The sequence below is a fragment of the Durotheca rogersii genome (genome assembly GCF_024521655.1).
Source record: "Durotheca rogersii strain YMJ 92031201 chromosome Unknown GGS23scaffold_8, whole genome shotgun sequence".
Classification (NCBI taxonomy): Eukaryota; Fungi; Ascomycota; class Sordariomycetes; order Xylariales; family Xylariaceae; genus Durotheca; species Durotheca rogersii.
The window spans coordinates 1,165,869-1,186,948 of NW_026251239.1; the positions used below are offsets into that span (position 1 = coordinate 1,165,869).

Genomic DNA, 21,080 nt, shown 5'->3' on the forward strand with positions numbered 1-21,080 from the left:
CTCTCTACATATATGTGTTTTTGTCGGTAGGCATAGCTTAGAGGCTTGTGAATAGTGTCCAATCCACCCCCTCCATATCCACTGGCATTATCACTTATTTACGTAGCACCTGCTGTCGAGTCGAGACCGCCAAGGAACCCGATACCACCGATCTGGACGATGAACCAATGGAATACGTTACCAAGAAACAGGGGATCGGAACCGATCTCACTTAATACGCTTGAGGCAAGGTCTTATTGTCTTCTGCCAGCATTGCTACTAAGTAGTCGGTAGCGTGGGGGGCACATCACTTCTGTGCCCATTTTTGTTCCCGCCCGTCAATGCCACTCCTAACTCTCTCAGCCCGAGGCGCCTTGGCTGTCTTGACTTCCGGTCCGAGCCGGCCGGCCTCGCTACCACCGCGGTTATCTGTACTAGCGAATCGGATCCTGGGCGATCCGCCGGTAGTATTGATGGAAAATTTTCATTTCGTGCAGACTCGTTAGTATCTCTGCTGCGTCATTTCCCCCGAATTGGCCGCCTTGCCGATTTTGCGTGCGTTTCGTTTCATCGACCATCACATATAAAAACAAATGGACAAGAGGGTCGAGTCGGGAGAGGAACCGTGGTCTGGCGCGACCTCCGGTGCGGATCCGACGACCACCGGCGATAAAGATGTCGCGATAGCAATGGTGGGGGAGGAGGGCCACCAGGTCGACCCCATCGTCGTGCGGCGTGCCGTGCGTAAGATCGACCGGTTCCTGATTCCGGCTATGATGGTTGGTTGTAAGTGGTGCCCCTAAGCGCCGGGGACCGACTTGTGCACGATTACTGATGTCAGCTTGGGCTAAGATGGGCTTGTTTACTACGACAAGGTATGCTTGGTTCCTATATCGAAACTGAGGGTGCATTCGGCCTCGCTCACCCCCCTTTCGCGTGCAGGCTATCCTGGGGTCTGCCGTTTTATTCGGCATGACAGGAGATCTAAAGCTCAGCGTACCCAACCCTCAGAACCCCGCTGTGGTCAATACCTCGCGGCTTAGCTGGGCGACATCCATCTTTTACTTCGGCATGCTGGGCGGGCTATATCCGATGTCGTACGCACTGCAACGCTTCGATATGGGGCGCGTACTCGGCGGTGTCGTCGTGCTATGGTCGCTGATATGCATGCTGACGGCGGCGACGACCTCGTACGAGGGCTTGTACGCCCAGCGTTTTTTCCTCGGGTTCGTTGAAAGCGTTATCCCCACGGGGTTTATGTGCATCGTCAGTGGATACTACACCCAGAGCGAGCAGTCCTTGCGTCAAAGCTGGTGGTTCTCGTCCACGGGCCTATGGACCATCATCGGAGGAGCGCTCAACTACGGCTTTGCTCAGATTACGGGCGGAGGACTGCGCCGCTGGCAATACATCTATCTCCTCGCTGGCAGCCTCACCTTCTTGTTTGGCCTATTCTGCTTCGCTATGCCTAGTTCGCCCGTCTCGGCATGGTTCTTAACCAAGGAGGAGAGATTCGCGGCCGTCGAGCGCTTGCGGTACGGCCAGACGGGTGTACGATGTACCAAATTCAAGTGGTCGCAGTTGAGAGAGGCTGTGCTCGATCTAAAGATATGGCTCATCGCCATCATGATGGCATCGGCTTATACCGTGAATGGTGCCGTGTCCGGCTTCGGCCCACTAATTGTTTCAACGTTCGGCTGGAGCACGCTGGAGTCCATCGTCTTCCAGTTTCCACTCGGGGGGTTATGCTTGATCGCCATCCTCCTTACCGGCTGGCTCGGTTCGCGCTATTCCAACATCCGCATCCTGATGCTGATTGTCTGCTGCCTCCCCGTCATCGCGGGATGCGTCATCATATGGAAGAGCGACTGGACATATCACGCCGCAGCTCCTGTGATAGGGTACACGATCACGGGAACGTTTGGCGCAGTGGTGAGCTTGATCATCACGATCGGGATGTCCAACGTCGCCGGGCATACTAAGAAGAGTTTCACCACAGCGACTATATTCGTTGCCTATTGTGTTGGTAAGAATGCCCGATATATTGGTGAATCGGAACCCCTTATTCACGCCACACTATAGGAAACATCATTGGCCCCTTGTTAATCAAAAGCGAGACCAAGGTCTCCCATTACCCCGAGTTATGGCTCGGGCTCATAATATGGTGCGTTCATGATCACCAAATGACGGCAATGAATATCTCGTCTAACTCTTGCTGTTGTAGTTATTGCGTCACCATATTGGCTTCGGCCGCGCTCTTCGTAGTTCTGAGGCGTGAGAACCGGAGAAGGGAGTCGACAGTGATCGAGAATGAGACTGAAAGGGCTAAGCTCGCCTTTCAGGATCTTACGGACAAGGAAAACCCATATTTTAGATATGTCATGTAGATTATAGAGATCTCGGGCCGACTCTGGAGAACCAATTGCTTATACTCCCCCAATTTCGTCGGCGCCTTGCGTGTGCTTAGAACCCAGATCGAGTGACGTTGTCTCACCCTTTCTAGTGCCGTCTGCGATTCGCGAAAATATATTTAAGAGCGGCTACTGGGGACCTTCCGGCGGTGGTAGATGCCGGGATCTCCTAAACATGCTCTTGAAGCTGAGGGCCAGGTTGGATGCTCGACTGTCTTCGCTCTTGGTCGAGCTTGAGCCTGTACCTCCGGGGCTACTCTTGCGACGCTGTACGGCATCGGCAGCAGAGATCGCACCGTGTAGTACGGCTTCATCCGGTGTTCCTATAAGCGGGGATTCCCATCTGTTAACCCTCATGAGCGGAGCAGCGGATGGCATTCAGTAGAGCAAGTGAAAAAAAGGCCGTACGGATGTTGCCAGCACCACCGATGCCGAATGATACCCGACGTTCTTCCCTGGGCATGTTAAACGTTCTTGGCGTTCGCGGTTCACGCAGAGGGCGCAGTAGAGTTAATAGTGTGTATGTTCTGATTGCCGTGTAGGTAGACGGACGAGCAAGGACGTAAGTTTTTCCGAATCTCAATTTCATATTGAAGATTATCCCCTGCAGAATCCACAGCCTCCTCTTCTTAAAGGTTCAGATCGCGTGTGTCCATAGCCTTAGCCCTAGTCGTAAGGGTACGGGCTGTCGTAGATCCCCGCCTCGATGATAAGGGCCTGGCCGTTCATTGGCTTCCCCACGATGAAGCAACTTCAGGTATTCTCTAGCCACGGGAGGGGAATCATCTCACACCTCACTGTTAAGGGTTACTCGATTCATGTACGGTGAGATAGAACCTCGGAGATAGCGCGAGAGAGCCGGACCGGACCCGTGCCCAGTAGAACTGAATAATGACATCACGTAACGCTTCTACAAGGATCCTGGAGGCGGTTTCATAATCTGAATGGATCTCGGCGTATCTAGGGCCCGCGAAAACGAATCCAATAGTATGACATGTAAGTAGTTGCGAGGCCTGAAGACGTGAAGTTGAATGAATGGCTTGACGGAAATAATTCAGGAGTCGGTTGTCCAATCAACCCCTACATATAAGTACCCATGTACCTAGGTACCCACTGCCTGTACATTACGTAAGGTCTAAGGGGGGTACGTATCTGCCTCCCATTAGTGTTTCCGTATCTAGATAATATTTCTTAATGAAATATCTTTCTAAATGCATATGCAACCCAACTTGAGGACAGCTTTGGATCCCTACCATGAAACTTTTATTTTGCGACATCGCATCGCAGATGATATAACCAACCCAACGCCTGGCCTTCTATAAGACCACCGACAATCATGGCTGCGGCTGCGTCGGCGCATTCCTACTCTGCCGAACTAGATATTCGGGTAGAGGACTACCTCGACGACAAGCTTCAGTCCTCAACCGACTTCGACAGTCTCGACAGTTTGCTGGCCAGCGTCGAAGTCCAGCGCAGCCAGCTACAAGCCCAACTCGAAGATGCCGCCAGGGCGCTCGAACATGCTCGGAACGCCGCCCAAGATCGGCAGGGAGGGATTTTGCAGTCGATAACGGAGTTTCGGCGGCTCCAGGAGAGCATCGACGCGCGCATGAGGATCGTCGTCGAGTCGAATGCCCCCGAGGAAGCTGCTCGACGCCTCGAACGGCCGATGAAACAGCTCCACAAGGTCGAACTCGCCCATAACTACGTCTCGCTGTTACGCGACGTCGAAAGCCTGAGGCTGGAGGCGCGGTCCCACCTACCGCAGAGCCCGAAAGCCGCGCTGCAGCCCTACTCGAAGCTCAAGCAGCTCGGCATCCGATTAAGGGACCTACAGGGCGCAGCCGACGGAGCCGCTACACATCTGGTGAATTATGTCGAGAGCACCGTCGAGAACCTCTGGGACGAGATGAAGAATACCATGTCGAAGGAATTGGAGAATATACTGAAAGTTCGCAACTGGCCCCAAGCCGTTAACGCAGACACCGAGATGGACGACGAGTGGCTGCAAGGGTTCGAGAAGCTAGTCGACCTCCAAGTGCCCGAGGTCCTCTACTCAGACGCCGTGGTTACGCTACTCCCTTTCGAAGTCATGGCGAAACCATTCGTTCAATGGTTCCGGTTCCAATTCATGGGAGACAACACGACCAGCACTCCCCAATCCTTCAGCACCTTCTGCATCCCCCAGTTCCTGTCGCTCGTTGATAAATGGGAGGGCTTCTTCCGGGACAACGTCGGCTATATTCTAGCGTCACGGTTTCACGACACGAAAGTGCGGGAGGTCTCGGTGTACGTGGACCCGGCCTGCTCACTGATCGTGACGCTGCTGCCCGTGATGAGGGAGAAGATCAATGCCATGGTCCAGCACGGACTCCAGAATCCGCAATTCCTTAGCAGCCTGATAGTACAACTCATGGATCTTGACGACGAGATACGCTCGAGATTCAACTACGACGGCGGCGACCCGGAAAAGGGCTGGGCCGGGTTGACTTCTGAGGTTTTAGAGAAGCATTTTGAGGATTGGTTCAAGGTAGAGAGAGAATTTGCCTTGGAACGCTACCATGCCATTATGGACGCGCCGGATGCGCGGAATATCGACTATGATCATAGCGTCAGTGGCAAGATGAAGCCGACGCTCGGTGCCGTGAGGGTAGTAGACTTGCTGAAGTCCGTTACGTCCCAATACGTGCGGGTCCGCAGGTTCTCCTTTAGGCTCCGATTCCTCATCAACATCCAGCTCGACATATTGGACGAATACCACGATCGCTTTAAAGATTCTCTCGACGCATATTACACAATTACTTCAACCTTGGGCCGCACCATTCACGGAATGACGAAGGAGCAGTCTGCAGCTCTTGCGGGCACCGGAGCCCTCGAGACACTGTGTAGGGTACTAGGCAGCTCTGACTATATAATCGCTGCTTTGAAGGATTGGAGCAATGAGGAGGTAAGCTCTATTAGCTTGAGACGCCCAGCTGGCCCGTCGTCGATTGATAGATACGCAGTTCTTTATTACCATGTGGGAAGAGCTCCAGACGAGAGCCAAGCGGACTGATAGCGCGGGCAATGTCGCTACTGGGATGAGTTACGACCAAGTAAAAGATAGAACCTCGATAGTGGTAGGCTCTGACGGCGACGGCGGTATCTTGTTCGATGAAACAATCGTAGCGCTTTCCCGTCGCCGGCAGACTGCTCAGGAATATCTCGCCACAGCACTGGTAGATTCTCACCACAAGGCGTTCCGCTCTTACCTAGCGAAGGCTCAATGGACCACCATCAGCAATGATTCTCACGGTTTGCCACCCTTCGCCTATCCCCCGCTTCACTGGTCCCACTAACAGCGCGTAGTCGAAGCCTCTCAACTGTCCGTCACCCCCGAGCTGGACGAACCATTAGCAGTATTGCCAACCCCCCCCCGGAGTCGAGGCAAACGTCCCCGTATGAAGTGGCTTGCTAATATCATCTCAGATACTCGAGCGGAACCTCACCTTCCTTGCCTCAACCCTGAGCACCGCCGTATACCGTCGCGTGTGGCGGGAGGCCCTCGAAAAGCTTCAGGACGCTCTCTGGACCCACGTCCTCCTGGCGCAGAGTTTTACCGCCCTGGGCGCCGCTCAGTTCGATAGAGACCTCGACGCGATCTCCTCCCTCGTAGACCGCCATCTTCCCGACGGGTCTACGGCTATCGGCGCGCTACGAGACGGCTCGCGGCTGCTGAACCTGCCGGCAGAGGCTAGTGACGGAGCCGTGTCGCTCCGGCAGGCGAGCGATCGCGTTTTCACGGACAACGCGGAGGCCAAGAAGCTGCTGGCCGAGCTGGGCCTAGAATCTCTGACGCCGGCGAACGCGAGGAAGATTTTACAGAGACGGGTCGAAAATAGCGAATAGAGAAAAAGAATTGCGACCCGTTACCGGGGTCCCGTACTGATATATTATTGTGCTCCTTCCAGCCCCTTGGATGGCGCACTACATCCCGCATTGTTGAATATAGCGCCCTAGTAAAACTATGGCGGCAGACTTCTCGGATCTGCAAGCATCCTTTGTTGAAACCAAACGCCTTTCTATGTACTGTCTAACATCGCCATCCCTTGGACACCCCTCCGAGGGTGCACGGCCCTCTCCTCTCGTGCCGAACGCCTCTGATTCCCAGCATCCCCACTCTCAGGTTTCTTGCAAACAGGGGGCCTTTAGCTGATAGCGCGCATCGTGGCCTCGACGACGGCGAAGGTGCCGGCGCTGACGGGCATAGCGCGCAGCAGAGTGGGGCCGATGCCCTTCCAGAAGCCGCGGGCGCCCTCGGCGCGCCAGGTCTGGGCGAAGCAGTCGCGCATAGAGCGGTAGCGCATGTCTTTTCCGAAGCCGTCGGTCTGCATCTTGCTCTTTACGACGTCGAGGGGGTAGCTGGCGAGCCAGAGGGCCTCGCCGGCGAGGCCACCGTAGAGGGCGACCTTCCAGGAGGGGACGTCGGCGCGGGAGGCGAGGCGGTTGCGGGCGACGTCGGCGTTCATGAGGTACTCGAAGGTGAGGAACCAGGTGCCGTAGGCGGCGGCCTCGCGCCAGATGGTGACGACCTCGCCGCGGTAGAGACCGCCCAGGACGCCGGCGCGCGCCGACAGCTGCCGGATGCAGTCGAAGGGTCCGGCGTAGAGGCGGGCAGCGCCGTGGGGCTGGGTCTGCAGGCGGATGCGGACGTGCTCGATGGGGCCCGAGATGACGGAGTTGGCGACGCCGGCGAAGGACCCGGCCGCGAAGTACTGGCCGTAGCCGAGCTCCTTGCTCCCACTAGGCGACCGAGTGTTGGCAGCCTCGAAGTACCGGCGAGCGTAGCCGAAGGCGCCGAACTGGATGGATACGCAGGCGCCGATACCGAGTAGGGGCGTCAGTGTACCCTTGTAGAAAGCGAGGGGCCCCTCCTTGGCGTAGATGGAAGCGGCGGCATCGAGGGCGGAGCTATACGCGGCGCTTGTCTGCAGGCGGACTTTGACGATGTCGAATGGCTGGCCTGCAGGACGAAGGGAGACAACGGTTAGCAAGCCCGACGACGGGTTCGATGAATGTCGACAGGGTCCAGCGTGTTAGGATACAGAACGCCGTCCTCTATAGTGTTCGACCCCATTCCATTTCTCGGCTGTCGAGATCTTCGTCGGCAACCAAACCCCCGCCGCTTCTGAGCATCCCAACAATGCGTCTAGGCAAGGCTTGATCGGCAGACAGATACCAAGGAACACTCACCTATCAGCACCTGCGCGATCCCTCCGGCTGCTCCAGCGAATAAGTCCTTCGCGGTGTCGAGCGCGCCGCCCTTCGCGTCGAGATCCTGGGCAGCGTCCCCCATTGTGCCCTGCCCCGCCGGTTCGCGTGCGCACGTACCACGACTTGCGCCAATTGGCCCCTCCCGCGCACCGGAAATATAGGGAAATAGATGTAGGTACGGATTCCTAGAGTGTCGTAGCACGGCAGTCGGCTTGCGGAGGAGAACCCCAATGGACGGTTTCGTGTTATAGACTCGCCGGCAGGTTAAAGGACACCGGGGGGACGAAGCGGATCTGCCTTGGTGGGTGGTGAGCTAAGGGGTGCTTGGTGCCGATGTAGGAGATAAGGCCGAGCCGAGGGCGATGAGCAATAGGAGGGGCTCAATTACCTCAGAATATGGAGTGCATGCGGAGCTAGGCTGTCAGGTACTTGGCATGAGGCGATTACCCCGTGTCCCAGCGACGCCCCGGCGGCGTTGCTGACGCCAGCCGCCAGCCACTCGACTTGCCGCCTACTAGAAACAGCGCAGGCCCAGCAACCGCCCGCCTTCAATGATGAATCCATCGCCAACTTTGCAGTCCCAGAATTAGGCCGTGCTGGGGGCGGACAACGGGTACGCCAACGAGTTCGAAGTACTGGCAGCAAGTGAAGACGAGGGCGATGAGGCATCGGATGTCTTGGCATCGTAGTGTGCGCCCATCAGCGAGCCACGCACGACTCGGCTCGTAGACTATGATCCCATTACGATAGGTAGCAGATACCTGTAGCAGTCGCCGCGCCAGCCAAGTGTGCCGACGCAGCGGGGAGCGCGACGGATCCAAGTTGCAGCACGGGTCAAAGCAAGCAAGCAAGCTAGGATTCACTGGTTGATATACGTCGAAGCACTTCGCTATGCTACGCCCTGCGCTTCTCCGTTAGGTACGTTTTTTTTTGTATGGGTAAAAAACATAGGACACACCTAGGTATCTACCTCCCCGAAGGCTAAGGAAAAGGAGGTACGCATATGAACAACCGATCCCGCAGGCCTTCTTTTGAGCATAGCTAATCCGCATAGAGATAATTAAGGGAAAATCCCATAACAAGATAAGGTGTTGTGTCCTTATAATTATCCCTCGGATACGATTAGGTAATGCGCATAACGTCGACGGTCACGCTGCCCATCTTGTAAAACACCCTCAAACCTAAGGTTATTGTAGTGGTGCGGTGGGACTAGGCTACGTAGCCTTTTGGATGTGTATTTATATAGGTCTCGCACTCATATTTTCATCAGTTAGACTTAGACCTGTAGTGTTCACGACCTTCAGTATTCACTCCTTTCTTGCCTTGCCTTTTTGCCATCCTTCCTTTCTAGTTCTTTCCCTGACTGCCGTTTTCAGCTGGCCGATCAACCGATTACAGCTGTTTACAGCTGTGATCTAGTTCGATCGGCACTGTGCCAGTTGTTGGCAGTTGGGTAGCCATTGCTTTACGGGTCTCCAACAGCGTGCCCACGCTGCTCCTGTTCAATGGCGACCACCAGTTGACCACGTCACCGCCATCCCCCTTTCCCGTTGCACCTCGCACCGTCAGGACAGACGGAGACTACCCCCAGAAAACGCAGCAGATCGCCATCAGCCCCCGACGCAGCAAAAGCCAAACCGCCAGCCAAGACCCTGAGAGTTGATACCAGCCCTCCGCCTCTGCACACACCTGAAGAAGAGGAAGACGACGACAAGACGCCCACCCAACCACCCTTAGTCAACGGCTCTGCACTTATTCCAGTGATCCCTATGGCCTCATCCCAGAACAGCGACAACGGAGGCTCTGCCAGCCAGAACATGCCAGTGGCAGCTCCAACCTTTATCATGCCAGCTGTCGGATCCCCAAACCCTGCTGAGGCTGGAGAGGGTCGACCGTCTGTTCAACCGCCACCTGAAAAGGCTCAGCCCAAAAGCCACGAAAACGGCTCTGGGGCCACGAAAACAGCTCCTGATCAGTTGGAAGTCAGGGGATCTACTGATCGACGTATCCTGAACCTATTGACTGCAAAACGGTCGCAACAGGTCGCTCCTAAGACTGAGGTTGAGGTCGAGTTACTGGGTGGTCGCCATTGAACAGGAGCAGCGTGGGCACGCTGTTGGAGACCCGTAAAGCAATGGCTACCCAATGTAGTGGTGCGGTGTAGCCTTTTGGATGAGTATTTGTATGGGTCTCGCACCTAGATTTTCATAGATCAAACTTAGTCTTGTGGGCATCACGGCCTACAGTATTCTATGAAAATCTAGGTGCGAGACCCATACAAATACTCATCCAAAAGGCTACGTGGCCTAGTCCCACCGCACCACTACAGCCTCCCCAGTTCAATTGTTCCGTAAGGAGCAATTGAACTCCCAACAGCAACAGGTGCGGTGGCTCTCGTTTCCTGTTGAACCTGAACAACCTGATCAACCTGATCCCGATCAACCCTGATCAACTGAAAGCTAGCCAGTTCAATCAACGGCCAACAGGATAAGTCAGGTAGGTCTCTGGTTGATCCTGAAACAACGGAAGACAATTGCAACTGCAACAAGTGGGTGGTGGGGTGGGTGACTGACTGCAGCCGTGCCTGACTGTGCCTGATCCTGATCAATCCCGAACCTGTTCAATCGCTGCCAACTGGGAGCTAAGCCAGTTCAATCAACGATCAACAGGAAACGGCAGGAAAGATCAATCAACAAGAATAACTGGGCTGGCGGAGCTGCAACCTGTAATCCTGACCTGATCGACCTGTTCCTGATCAACCCTGATCAACTGGGAGCGAGCCAGCTCCATCAGGGCTATCAAGAAACAACAGGGATCAGTCGGAAAACAGGAACTGCAACGGGCAGGTAAAACAAGCGTAGCTCCCGTGAGAAACGAAAGAAACAATCCCGTGAAACAGCTGATGCAACGTGATTCCCGTCCTTCTCGTCCATGGCTGTTGCCGATCCTTTCAACTGATCCTGATCCTGTAAACTGACTGATATATCCTGTTCAATGCCCGACTGTTCCTGACTGTTCTCCTGTTCCTGTTGTTCGTCCGATAGCATCTAGCTCTCAGGGCTCTCCTACGAACCACATATCGGTAAGGGCGACAAGAGGGGTCTCCGGGCGTTACTGTTCCTGTGACTGTTCCTGTTCTCCTGGGCTGTCTTGTTCAATATCCGTTCAATTCGTTTCGTATCGGTATCGTCTGTAGGTCTTTGCGCTGATCGGTACGTCCCCGATCAGGTTCGTGGCGAAGGCGTGTCGGTATCTTCTTGTGAGGGCATCGTGACACCTGTCAGTTAGGGAGTCAAGGAGACCTCCCTAGGTGCCGTAACTGGCTGGCAGGGATAAGACAAGGGCAATCGAGCTATCGGCAAGCCTCTTGCAATTGAAATAGACTGATCGGTAAACGAACGGATGCCTTCAAGCGTTGTTGTAAAAAGGGGGGGGTGGCGGTGACGTAGTCAGATCAACTGAGAAAGACTGCCATCTAGGCACTTGTTGAAAACGGAGGCAAACCCAGACAAAAACGGGCACAGCTCCTTCAAAAGAGACAACTGAGAAACGAGGATAAGGATTCCTGCTGATCGGCGAACGAGCTTTCAGGTAAGCTGATCAAAAGCTGATGGGAGGGCGTGGTTGTTGAGATGGTCGCCATGGTTGTCTGCCCTCCCTGTTGATCCAGCCACCTGAAAATTCAGACCAAAAGCCACGAAAACGGCTCTGGAGCCACGAAAACAGCTCCTGGTCAGTTGAAAATCAGGGAATCTCCTGATCGGCGTGTCTTGAACCTATTGACTGCAAAAACGGTCGATCAAAAGGTCGCTCCTAAGGTGAGGTGAGGTCGAGTTACTGGGTGGTCGCCATTGAACAGGAGCAGCGTGGGCACGCTGTTGGAGACCCGTAAAGCAATGGCTACCCAACTGCCAACAACTGGCCCAGTGCCGATCAGCCTAGATCACAGCTGCAAACAGCTGTAATCGGTTGATCGGCCAGCTGAAAACAGCAGTCAGGGAAAGAACTAGAAAGGAAGGATAGCAAAAAGGCAAGGCAAGAAAAGGCAAGGCAAGAAACGAGTGAATGGCTATAAGGTCGTGAACTCTACAGGTCTAAGTCTAACTGATGAAAATATGAGTGCGAGACCCATATAAATACACATCCAAAAGGCTACGTAGCCTAGTCCCACCGCACCACTACAATACGTAACGTTAAGGAGGCGCTTCGTTCGTATAGCGGATATACGATGGATAAAAAGTTCATTAAAAAATAAGATAGTATATAAGGACGAGGTAAGCGACGAGGAGGTACTTAGAAAGGTTAAAATAGTATTAAAATACTTAAAAATAAGATATTATAAACGGAGGGTTATATCAAAGTTATAACGCCGTAATTAAAGGGTTTTAATTAATTTTAATAATATCAATAGCTTTAATCATTAACGTAATAATTATTAGGTAATGCTTAATTTAGGTAGCTTGTGGAGGGGTGGCTTGTAGAGGGGTAGCTTAACTTATCGCGTACGCTCTGCTCTTTCTCAGTAGGCGTACGCCTCCAGTAGAGAGCTAGCTTACCTTAACCAGTTGATTACTTCTATAGGTATATATCCATAGATCGCTCCTTACTCTTGAGTAGCTCTTCTTTTTCAGTCGGTCAATACACACCTTCTCACCCGCATTCCATTGCTCTCTACTCGCAACCTATTGCACCCAACGTCGCTCTAGAGAGAGCTACGTGATAGTTATGAGCCCGGTTAGCGCTCCAAGGTGCTCAATGGCTTAGTGGTTGGGTTTACTCAATTATACAAATGAGTCCGCCCTAATAACCCTTAGGTAATATGCCAACATTCCAGTCTCCCACCCTCATCTTCAACCAACACTATCTACAGCCAACCGACAAAGGAAAACAACCATGTCAGACGACACGATGCCGATGGATCCTGGTTCGCCCAAGGGCGACCCGCCCGCGATGGCCATGCTGCCACCGGCCCTGGCAAATTCGAGAGCCGCGCATGATAAAGCACGACGCATCTCGACAGAGTTGCGCGTGGAATTCGAACCACTGTCTCAGTCGTAGAATTTAGGCGTCTACGTTTTACGCAACAGACTATTAGTTGCTATGAGTCTTGGCTAGTGCAGGCTGTTCGATCCTATATCGACTTAAATTTACCCATTGGTAGGGTGCAGACGAACTAGAAGTGGTTGTCTTCCACTTGTCAAGATTCTACAACAGCCCCATTACGGAAAACACCGCAGCCACACGCTCTGCAAACCCTTCTTCTTCTCAATTTGAGTCTCTCTCCTCAGAGTGCCCCACGGAAGCTGAGTACTCATCACCAATAGCCCGCCATGCAGATGACTGAGAAAACTTTGATATTAGAGACGCAGAAATCCCAGTGATCAGTCAGCGCAATATGAAGTTGGATCTTGTTTCTCCTACAACACCGCGGCTCCAGATCGATTCGCAACCGCCACCGCTGCCTAGGAAGAGAGCTCGGGAGGCCACTTCAGAAGAACCCACTAGCTCGCAGCAAAGTGCTCACGCATCACTCACACCATCGCCAAACCCGCAGATTGCAAGTGACAGCATCAGCGGACAATATCAGTTCTCATTTTCGCGAGTCAGGTCTGCGAGTCCTTCTGACTTTGGCGAAGACCTCTGTGCTGAGGACGTATCGCACGTTCTTATCAAGGCACGTCCTCTCTCGGATGAGAATGTTTCGGAGCGGCTTCTGGAGCTGATCGTGTTGGCGAAAAGGGCCAAAGACCTAGACGTCCTGAAGATCGGCCCTTGGAAACTTTCTCACTCTGCACTAAGTGTTCTGTAGGAGCCTCAATGATTCCGAATTAGTCTTATATATGGCTTGCTTTCTGGAGCAGAGATAGGCGTCCGAGGCTCTCCGGTCAGAGGATAGGATACGTTGATGGAGTGGACAAAAGATGTTTTATGAGGCATCATATCCTACATATATATATTATTTTGTTCGATATCAATGCAGGCCTCTATACCTGTCTAGGACGTATAATACCCACTCGTGCTCCATCGTCCTGTCCAACTACGGTACTCATCTGGCACTGTCTATAATCACCAGCCGGCCGTAGGAGAGGCGTATACTGTGGGAGTGTGTACTGTGGGAGTGCGTACTGTGGGAGGTATATACCTTTCATGTTCTCTATCACCTACGTAACTCAGCTACGCAGCCTTTGATACAAACAGCGGCATATCGTCGGCCTGGATACCAGATAACGAAATTGAATGTATTCCAATTCGTACGGTATTGTTGTTACTATTATTATTTTGTATTGATGCAGTAATACAAGGCATCAACCAGCCCACATTCAGGCTGCTTCCATTATCGTGTCCAATTCACCTAGTAGGCGCCCTAATACTGGCACTGTCACTACTCCTGCCTGCAAATTTTCTCCTCCTTACGACCTACTCAAATCCTCCTACTTCCCCTCCATATCCCTTCCACGTTCCGCCTAACGCTTACATCGTGGGCTGTTATCACGCGAATCCCACGAGCCTCGGAGTATATCGAGATACCCGGCTCATCAATTGGGAATCGGTACTGACCGCAACACCCCTCAAAACAGACCTAAGTGCGGACTAGGACTCGCGAACCACCTTTCGCGCCGATTACGTGTTGTATCCACAACACGGCCGACACCAACCTCCACACCTCCTCCTTCCGAACCACGGTATAACGGTATTAACAACCCGCAATTGTCATCATGGTTTACGTCATGGAGCTCTATGCCCACGGACACAGCCGTTGGGCCGAACGGGGCAGTCGTCTGGGAGCCGCCGGCGTGTTCCTCAAAACCCGCGGGCCCTGGGACTTTACCCGCTCGCGTCACCTCCTAACCCACAAGCACCAAGCGACGTCGCAGCGATCGGAGCTCCTCGCGATGCAGGTGGCCCTCGAGTGGATCCTGGACCGACACCGCGAGCTTACCGGCGGCCCGTCCCTCGACGCCACCGTGTACTCGGACTCGCAGTACGCCCTGACCACCGTGACGCAGCTGGCCGAGAAGTGGGCGAGCAAGAACTGGACCAACGCCAAGGGGTTCGAGGTCGGCAACCGCGATCTCATCCAGGAGATCTACGAGCTTCTTGGCGAGGTCAAGAAGATCGGCAAGATCAAATTCCTGTTCATTCCCAAGGAGCAGAACCAAGTTGCGTTCAGCGTGTGCGCCGAGGAGATGAAGAGAATACCAAAGGCGTAGAGGCGTCGTACGGAGCCGCGGTCCGTCTCGCAGCACCACCACTCATAACCTCTCGGAAGCTTCCTCGAAGCGCGATGCTTGCATCGCGACATACTGTGCTCGCTTTCTAAGGTATGACAGATGACAGAAGAAAGATGACACAATCAAGAGACCTAGGTGGCTGACACGAATAAGTGACAACACCTTCAGTCCTGTGCAACCCATCATCCGAGGTAATATAGTTCACGAGACTCGGCACGACATATAACAGGGAGGAATAAATCTCCGCTTATGTGGCGAGGCTGGCAGTATCGTCGGACATCTCAGAGGCTGGAGTGTGCAGGAAAACTTGATAACTAATACCTAATAGAATAGACCGCCGGCATGAGATTAATGTGCGACATCACTTCTTAGGGCTGTTGTTTCGCAACTATTAAACCATGGCTCTTTAATGCCCTCCCCCCTCTTATCCTCCACCTTCGAGCCGACACCGGATCTACTACCCCTAATTGCCTCCACGATGAAGAATCTCATATACAACATCACCCAAATATACCACAACCCTCATCACGCCCACCCCACCAGGGCCCAAACCAGCCAGCCCGCCAGCACCCCGGCCGACCCCGCGACGGCGACGCGAGGCCGCTCGGGCGCGGGGCCCGACGTCGCGGGGGCCGCGCCTCGCAGCCGGTCGCGGACCCAGGCCGCGGCCTCGTCGGCGTAGCGGTCGAAGTAGCCGAGGTGGTCCTGGGCGCGCAGCGCGTGCGGGGGGCCGCCGGGCGCGCACACGGGGTCGGCGGGCTCGCACCAGGCGCGCAGCGCGGGCGCGAAGCGGTTGAGGCCAGCGAGCGCCGCACCGCGCCGCGGGAACGCGCCGTCGTGGGCGCGCGCGGCGGCCAGCGCGTCGTACGGCTGGCCCGCGGCGTGGCGGACGTCGCCGAAGAGCAGCGCGGCGGCGACTGCGCGCGCGCGCGGGGGGGAGCAGCGGTTAGCGCGGGGTTATTTCCTCTCTTTTTTCTTTTTCTTTTCTCGCCTCTGGCGGCGGCGGTGAAAACGTGGAGAAAAGGGGGGGGGGGGGGGGAGGGGGGGAACAAAGAGAAGCGCGCACTCACTGCGGTTCCCCGGCGCGGCGGCCGGGTCGAGCCCGGCCCGCGGCGAGACGCGGCACCCGCGGACGAGCGGCTCGGCGGCGGCGGGGGTCCCGCCGAGCGCGTCGCCGAGCGCGTGCGCGCCCTGCGAGTAGCCGGCGAGCACGAGGCGCGCGGCGGGGCAGCGCGCGGCGTAGGCGGCGAGCTGGGCGCGGCCGGCATCGCGGCCGGCCTCGACGGCGCCGCAGTACTCGGCGTCCCGGGCGTTGTCGAACACGACGTCCTCGTAGTCGCAGGTGAGGTTGCGCGGGAGCGGGCGCGGCGGTGCGGGCTGCGACGGCGACGACGAGGCGGGCGGCAGCGCAAAGGGCGCCGCCGCCGGCGCCTCACCCCCCAGCGCCGCCTGGATCGCGCGCACCAGCTTCCCCTGCCGCCCCGGGTACGCCTCGTTGTTGCCCCGCCACAGCAGCACGTGGACGTCGGCGCAGGAGGCGCCCGCGGCCTGCGGCGCGGCGGGCCCGGAAACGGCGGCCGGCGGGAGGAGGCGGTGGTGGCTCGCGTGGGCGGTGACGGGAGGGGAGGCGAGGAGGAGGAGGAGGAGGAGGAGGAGGAGGAGGGTGAGGGACGAGAGGAGTACGACCGGAGTTGCGCTACGCGGGGACATCGCGGGTGCTATGCCTGAGCGGCGACGGTGTCGTGGGGGGAAGGGGCAGGATAGGAGAGAAAGGGGGGGGGAGACAGGTGAGGGTCGCGAAGTTCGAGAGGGAAAACAATAACAACAACAACATAATATCCCAGGACGTGCTGCAGCGGCTGCACGCCTGCTTCCGGGCCAGGGGCGGGCTCGCGGGCCGATGGCGACACGGGATTGCATTGAGCCGCGGGGAGCACTCAACCTGAAAGGAGAGGCACCCGGGTATTCTGCTTCTGGCCGCTATTTCCGTCGGCGCGGGAGGGCGCATCGCGGTGGTGTTTCCGGGGGCGTGTTTTGCCTATATCGAACCTCGGATTGCTGCGCTCGCGCACCCTGTTCGTCAACCCCCCTTCCCCCTTTCCGCGCTGTTCACTCCCGCTGCGTCCTGCGGCGCTCTGTCGTGTCTTGCGTAGACTAGGTATCACATCATCTACGTAGAGGTAGAGGTCCTTGCCGGGCGCATCGAGAGGGCTAGCTAAGTCGGCTGTGGCGTCTTTTCATCGTGCGTGCGTGCTTTCGCGTGGCGGTTGGCTTTCCCTAGGTATTAATAGGTATCATCATCACGGAGGCTATCCCCCTCAATGCACACAGGTTAGCATCGCGGTGGGCGGGAAATCGTTGAGGTCGCTCATTCTACGCTCTCAGGCAGCTTAGGCGGGTGCGTTGCGTTTGAAACAGCGGTTGGCCCCATCCGTAACGAGTAGGGCCATAGACGGACCAGACAGCGAGTTGCCTCACCTGTGGGAGGGTGACGGTTAGAGCTCATAATATTACAGGCACAGCTGGCCCCTTTTCCTCCTTCAACATCTTGACCAACTCGTCGCCCATGCCGAGAATAGACCGCAGCCTACGCGACGAGGGAAAGGGAGGTTTCATCGCTGTCCCCTAATCATCGGAGCATATCCAGGCTCATAATACCTACTGAAAGGGGGGAGCAGTTGGGTGATGCCCAATGTCACCTGGCCTCAGCTGCTGCGCCCTCGATTCACCCTCCGCTACCCGCGCCAATCGTATACTACGACCCCGCTGTACCCTATTCAGGCTTATTTCGCCATAGGTCGGTTTTACTTCTTGAGCGTCGCTTATATCAAGCTTACCAAGCCAAGAGCGACGATTCAAGTAACAAAGTAGGCTCGTCGTTGGGCACTGGGGGATTCGTGCCATTAGTATTAAAATGTCTATGTGCGTCGGTCTGCCGTCTAAGTCTTTATGTGCTGTTTCCCCGAAGACGCAGTCTATTTCCCGTCGTACCCTGTCTTTTCCCGCCTTTGCCTGGCCCGTTACCCTACCCTTTGCCTTGCTTGCGCCCCGAAATGTCAAGTCTTCTATCAGTACCGAAGGAAATCTTCGTTTTTTTTCTTCCCGTCGGTCTGCCAGATCGTTTTATCCCCCTCGAAACCCGTCGACCGGTGCAGCCGGGATTACAACTCGGGGACGTCGTGAAACCAAACATGATCTAGGGCTTCCTGCGCCGTGATCCTCTTCCGAGGGTCGAAATTGGTCATCTTGGTAATTAGGTCCTTGAAATCCGGGTCGAGAGCGTCGCTCTTCCACAGCGAAAACGGCCGGCGCGGCTTCTCCGCGCCAAACGAATCGGCCATGCGACGCAGCGTGCCCACCATGGGGTGGCTCCGACCCAGGTACTCGATGAAGGACTCAATATCGTTCCACTCGGCGAAGGTGGAGATTTGCCGGTCCAAGATGGCCTTGGTGAGATCTGCACCGGGCGCGCTGTCGACCCGGAAGATGACCATCCTGAGGCGCATGAAAATGAACTAGCCATGGTTTCAGCCACTTGCGCAGATGATAATAATTTCCGTCGTTGTCGCGGAATCTGGACGGGTAGCCGACTTACCACTATTGCCAGCGAGAATATGTCAGAGGGCTTGCCGACAGCGCCCTGGACGTGGGCCTCGGGGCTGCGCCAGAATTGGTTGCCGACCTGGAGGCCGCGAAGGGCCTGTCCGGGGGGGATGTGGGTGGAGTCCTCCAGATCGGATAATTGCACGCGGTCCACAATAGTGCCGTCCGGAGTATCGCGGTAGTCAACCATGATATTGTTGGCTTTGATGTCTGCGTGGTGGCCCGAGACGTCAGATGGCTTAAAGCCCGGAGTTTAAGTCCGGATGACGAACTCACCTAAATGCGCGATGTTCTGATCGTGGAGCGTGGCCAGTCCGCGGAGCGTGTCCCGCAGCACGCGCTTCTGCACCGGTACCGAGAGGTCTTTGAAGGCAAAATTGAGCAGGTGGTCCGTCATGTACTCGTTGACGAACATCTTCTGGTCCGGCACGGTATCGCGAAGCGCCCGCAAGTACGGCGAGTGATTGAATCTCAGCTGCAGCGGGAGCGCATAGTTGTACTCGTTCTCGAACAGACTCTTCAGCACGAACATCTTCTCGTTGGCCCTGATGCGACACGTTAGGACTCATCCTCGTAGGATATCCCCCTCCCCGCCTCCTACGCTCCCCGACTACGCCGGTAGATGGCCTCGACCCCGAAGCGGGACAGCTTTACTTGGCTCGCTTACCTGGCGAGGTAGACCTGGCGGTCCTGGCGGTCCTGTAGAACATTCTCGATCGTGTACTCGCGGCCAGAGTATCCCTTGAGGATGACGCCCGGCTCGAACAGTTGGTGGTGATGGCTGAAATGGCTGGCGGTGACGGCATGTGCGACGGTGCTGGCCTCGCGAATGCTACGTCCGAGCTGAACTCCGGCACCGCGAGACGAGGTAGATAGATGTCGGCCAAGGTACCGCGAGAGAGGGTGTTTGAGCGCGGAGAGAGCAGCCGGGGAGACGGCGCCGCCGCGCATGGTATCGTATCTCGTGGGTTACGACAAAGAACAATGGGGGGGGGGAGGAACAAGGATGAGGACTGGATTACGATGGTATGAGCGAAGGGGGGGGGCAAAATGAACGGGGAGGGAGGGAATCGATAACAAAACACAACAGGAAAAAAGGGAGGGGGAAAGGGAACGAAAGGCGACACCGATGGGACTCCTGTTTATTTGGGCAAAGGAAATAAGAAAAGAAAAAAAAGAAGGCCTTGCTATTCCTTGGAAAATGTCGCAGGCAGGCAGGCAGGTGATGGATGGATTGAGAGTTCAGGTAGGGTAAATATGCCTGGAATCTGCATACCTACATATACACGGCCACGGGACGTAGGTACGTGACCTTGGCTGGCTGGCTCTGCTAACCAACAGGTAATATTGTCTCCTAATTTCCCACACCGACGGGGCGGTCGGCTTTGAAACACCGTGGTGAATGGCGAACCCTGGGGTCTTGACTAATGGCGGTCGAGACCGGGGCCAAGTACCTCGATGCTACCTCGATGCCGCCGCACAACTGAGGGACCAGAGGTAGCGGCAGGTATCCACAGCATCGTTCACGTGGCGGCATCCGCGAAAATTACTGAACGGCCAGGGGCGGTCGACGACCCCGGGCGACGAAGGGGGGGGGCTGTTGTACCCTTTAGGTACTGAAAACCCGTCGACGCCACCCCCAATCGAAGGCCTACCCGGCCCTACCGCGCCCCAGCGTGTGTCGCCACCAACCCAAGCATAGCAGCGCAGAGCGCTAATCTGCTCGATCTGTCCGGATCAGGGCCAGCCACATTGCGACGCCGGCACCCTTGCTCACCTACCACTGTTCCCTTGCGACGGTAGGCATGCGAGTAGAGGTACATAGACCGGTACTTCCTTATGCCAGCCAACACCCTTACCTGGCGGTACCTGGGTACCTATCTATGAGAGGTACCTACGTACCTAGGAATCCCCAAGGTAGGGGTGGCTCCGGCAACGGAGAGCAGCGCGTTGACAATAAATGAGGGATGCGATTCGCCTCCGGGGGGTGTGGGCAAATGAATACAATGTGTATAGGGCTCTTGTTATAGAGAGACCACCTAGGTACCTGCCTAGGTACCTGTCTGTCACAATGCGTTTGGCTCGAGTGCGTGCTGTGTTGGGTGCTGCGTTTTAGGGCACACGCCTGCTAATCATCCTACGCGGCCGTGTCGACGGTCAACCCACCTCTTATCTCCTTCACCTAACCTTTGGCTTCGACGCGCGCGATTGTCGCGAGATCACCAGCCGGAAAGTCTGCCCAACCGATCCCAACAGGCATAACCCGATTTGGGCCGTGGCAAGACAACTAACTTGGCAATGTCTAGGGGACGGGAATTTACGTGTTCCGCAATTATTAGCGAATCCGCCGCCGCGCGACCATGCGATGGCTTCGTCTCGTCTCCTGGTTAGGTACGTATACAGGAGCAGGCGCGGCGGCGGCGCTCGCGCGAGCCGTCGAGCCTCCACATATGATGCCCAAGTCTCGAGCATTGGACCGCAAGCGGGGGAATATAAATGATGAGTCGAGGGTCGAGAGCGGTCTCGCGGCTTCTGGCTTGCTCCGCGCCTCTGGTCTGCTCCGCGCTTCTGCTCTGCTCTGCCCTGGTCTGCCCTGGCCCCT

The 21,080-nt window shown here is 55.8% G+C and overlaps 8 protein-coding genes across 8 annotated transcripts; 4 read left to right on the forward strand and 4 right to left on the reverse strand.

Moving 5' to 3' along the window:
* Positions 1-668: 668 nt before the first annotated feature.
* On the forward strand, positions 669-2,366 carry GGS23DRAFT_604835 (MFS general substrate transporter; the record flags this gene model as incomplete). Its single annotated transcript, XM_051519662.1, has 5 exons — positions 669-765; positions 832-854; positions 922-2,005; positions 2,062-2,143; positions 2,204-2,366. 5 exons carry the CDS (start codon positions 669-671, stop codon positions 2,364-2,366), a joined length of 1,449 nt encoding a protein of 482 aa, XP_051372574.1.
* On the reverse strand, positions 2,291-3,084 carry GGS23DRAFT_517728 (uncharacterized protein). Its single transcript, XM_051514612.1, has 2 exons — positions 2,799-3,084; positions 2,291-2,713 (listed from the first exon to the last, which is right to left on the reverse strand). The coding sequence occupies exons 1-2, from the start codon at positions 2,977-2,979 to the stop codon at positions 2,520-2,522; spliced, it is 375 nt and encodes a 124-aa protein (XP_051372575.1). The 5' UTR covers positions 2,980-3,084; the 3' UTR covers positions 2,291-2,519.
* Positions 3,085-3,609: 525 nt separating this feature from the next.
* On the forward strand, positions 3,610-6,428 carry GGS23DRAFT_517781 (TIP-1 family-domain-containing protein). Its single transcript, XM_051514613.1, has 4 exons — positions 3,610-5,337; positions 5,396-5,684; positions 5,739-5,788; positions 5,859-6,428. The coding sequence occupies exons 1-4, from the start codon at positions 3,727-3,729 to the stop codon at positions 6,276-6,278; spliced, it is 2,370 nt and encodes a 789-aa protein (XP_051372576.1). The 5' UTR covers positions 3,610-3,726; the 3' UTR covers positions 6,279-6,428.
* Positions 6,429-6,473: 45 nt separating this feature from the next.
* On the reverse strand, positions 6,474-7,912 carry GGS23DRAFT_517821 (mitochondrial carrier). Its single transcript, XM_051514614.1, has 2 exons — positions 7,623-7,912; positions 6,474-7,392 (listed from the first exon to the last, which is right to left on the reverse strand). Exons 1-2 carry the CDS (start codon positions 7,723-7,725, stop codon positions 6,578-6,580), a joined length of 918 nt encoding a protein of 305 aa, XP_051372577.1. The 5' UTR covers positions 7,726-7,912; the 3' UTR covers positions 6,474-6,577.
* Positions 7,913-12,292: 4,380 nt separating this feature from the next.
* On the forward strand, positions 12,293-13,657 carry GGS23DRAFT_565773 (uncharacterized protein). The gene is made up of 2 exons (XM_051516239.1): positions 12,293-12,457; positions 12,514-13,657. Exon 2 carries the CDS (start codon positions 13,039-13,041, stop codon positions 13,450-13,452), a length of 414 nt encoding a protein of 137 aa, XP_051372578.1. The 5' UTR covers positions 12,293-12,457; positions 12,514-13,038; the 3' UTR covers positions 13,453-13,657.
* A 497-nt stretch (positions 13,658-14,154) lies between these two features.
* Positions 14,155-15,101, forward strand: GGS23DRAFT_517921 (ribonuclease H-like domain-containing protein). The gene is made up of 2 exons (XM_051514615.1): positions 14,155-14,965; positions 15,029-15,101. Exon 1 carries the CDS (start codon positions 14,360-14,362, stop codon positions 14,852-14,854), a length of 495 nt encoding a protein of 164 aa, XP_051372579.1. The 5' UTR covers positions 14,155-14,359; the 3' UTR covers positions 14,855-14,965; positions 15,029-15,101.
* Positions 15,102-15,400: 299 nt separating this feature from the next.
* On the reverse strand, positions 15,401-16,585 carry GGS23DRAFT_596365 (Alpha/Beta hydrolase protein; the record flags this gene model as incomplete). The annotated part of the gene is made up of 2 exons (XM_051518466.1): positions 15,401-15,792; positions 15,946-16,585. The coding sequence occupies 2 exons, from the start codon at positions 16,583-16,585 to the stop codon at positions 15,401-15,403; spliced, it is 1,032 nt and encodes a 343-aa protein (XP_051372580.1).
* A 1,451-nt stretch (positions 16,586-18,036) lies between these two features.
* Positions 18,037-19,429, reverse strand: GGS23DRAFT_604838 (kinase-like protein; the record flags this gene model as incomplete). Its single annotated transcript, XM_051519663.1, has 4 exons — positions 18,037-18,390; positions 18,471-18,688; positions 18,755-19,023; positions 19,146-19,429. The coding sequence occupies 4 exons, from the start codon at positions 19,427-19,429 to the stop codon at positions 18,037-18,039; spliced, it is 1,125 nt and encodes a 374-aa protein (XP_051372581.1).
* Positions 19,430-21,080: the final 1,651 nt, after the last annotated feature.

Coding starts and splice junctions, on each gene's coding strand:
- GGS23DRAFT_517728 (XM_051514612.1), bottom strand. CDS start 2,979: ATGAAATTGAGATTCGGAAAAACTTACGTCCTTGCTCGTCCGTCTACC. Junction 2,714..2,798: donor CGGTGGTGCTGGCAACATCC/GTACGGCCTTTT, acceptor CCCCGCTTATAG/GAACACCGGATGAAGCCGTA.
- GGS23DRAFT_517781 (XM_051514613.1), top strand. CDS start 3,727: ATGGCTGCGGCTGCGTCGGCGCATTCCTACTCTGCCGAACTAGATATT. Junction 5,338..5,395: donor AGGATTGGAGCAATGAGGAG/GTAAGCTCTATT, acceptor ATAGATACGCAG/TTCTTTATTACCATGTGGGA. Junction 5,685..5,738: donor CATCAGCAATGATTCTCACG/GTTTGCCACCCT, acceptor AACAGCGCGTAG/TCGAAGCCTCTCAACTGTCC.
- GGS23DRAFT_517821 (XM_051514614.1), bottom strand. CDS start 7,725: ATGGGGGACGCTGCCCAGGATCTCGACGCGAAGGGCGGCGCGCTCGAC. Junction 7,393..7,622: donor GATCGCGCAGGTGCTGATAG/GTGAGTGTTCCT, acceptor TTCGTCCTGCAG/GCCAGCCATTCGACATCGTC.
- GGS23DRAFT_565773 (XM_051516239.1), top strand. CDS start 13,039: ATGAAGTTGGATCTTGTTTCTCCTACAACACCGCGGCTCCAGATCGAT.
- GGS23DRAFT_517921 (XM_051514615.1), top strand. CDS start 14,360: ATGGTTTACGTCATGGAGCTCTATGCCCACGGACACAGCCGTTGGGCC.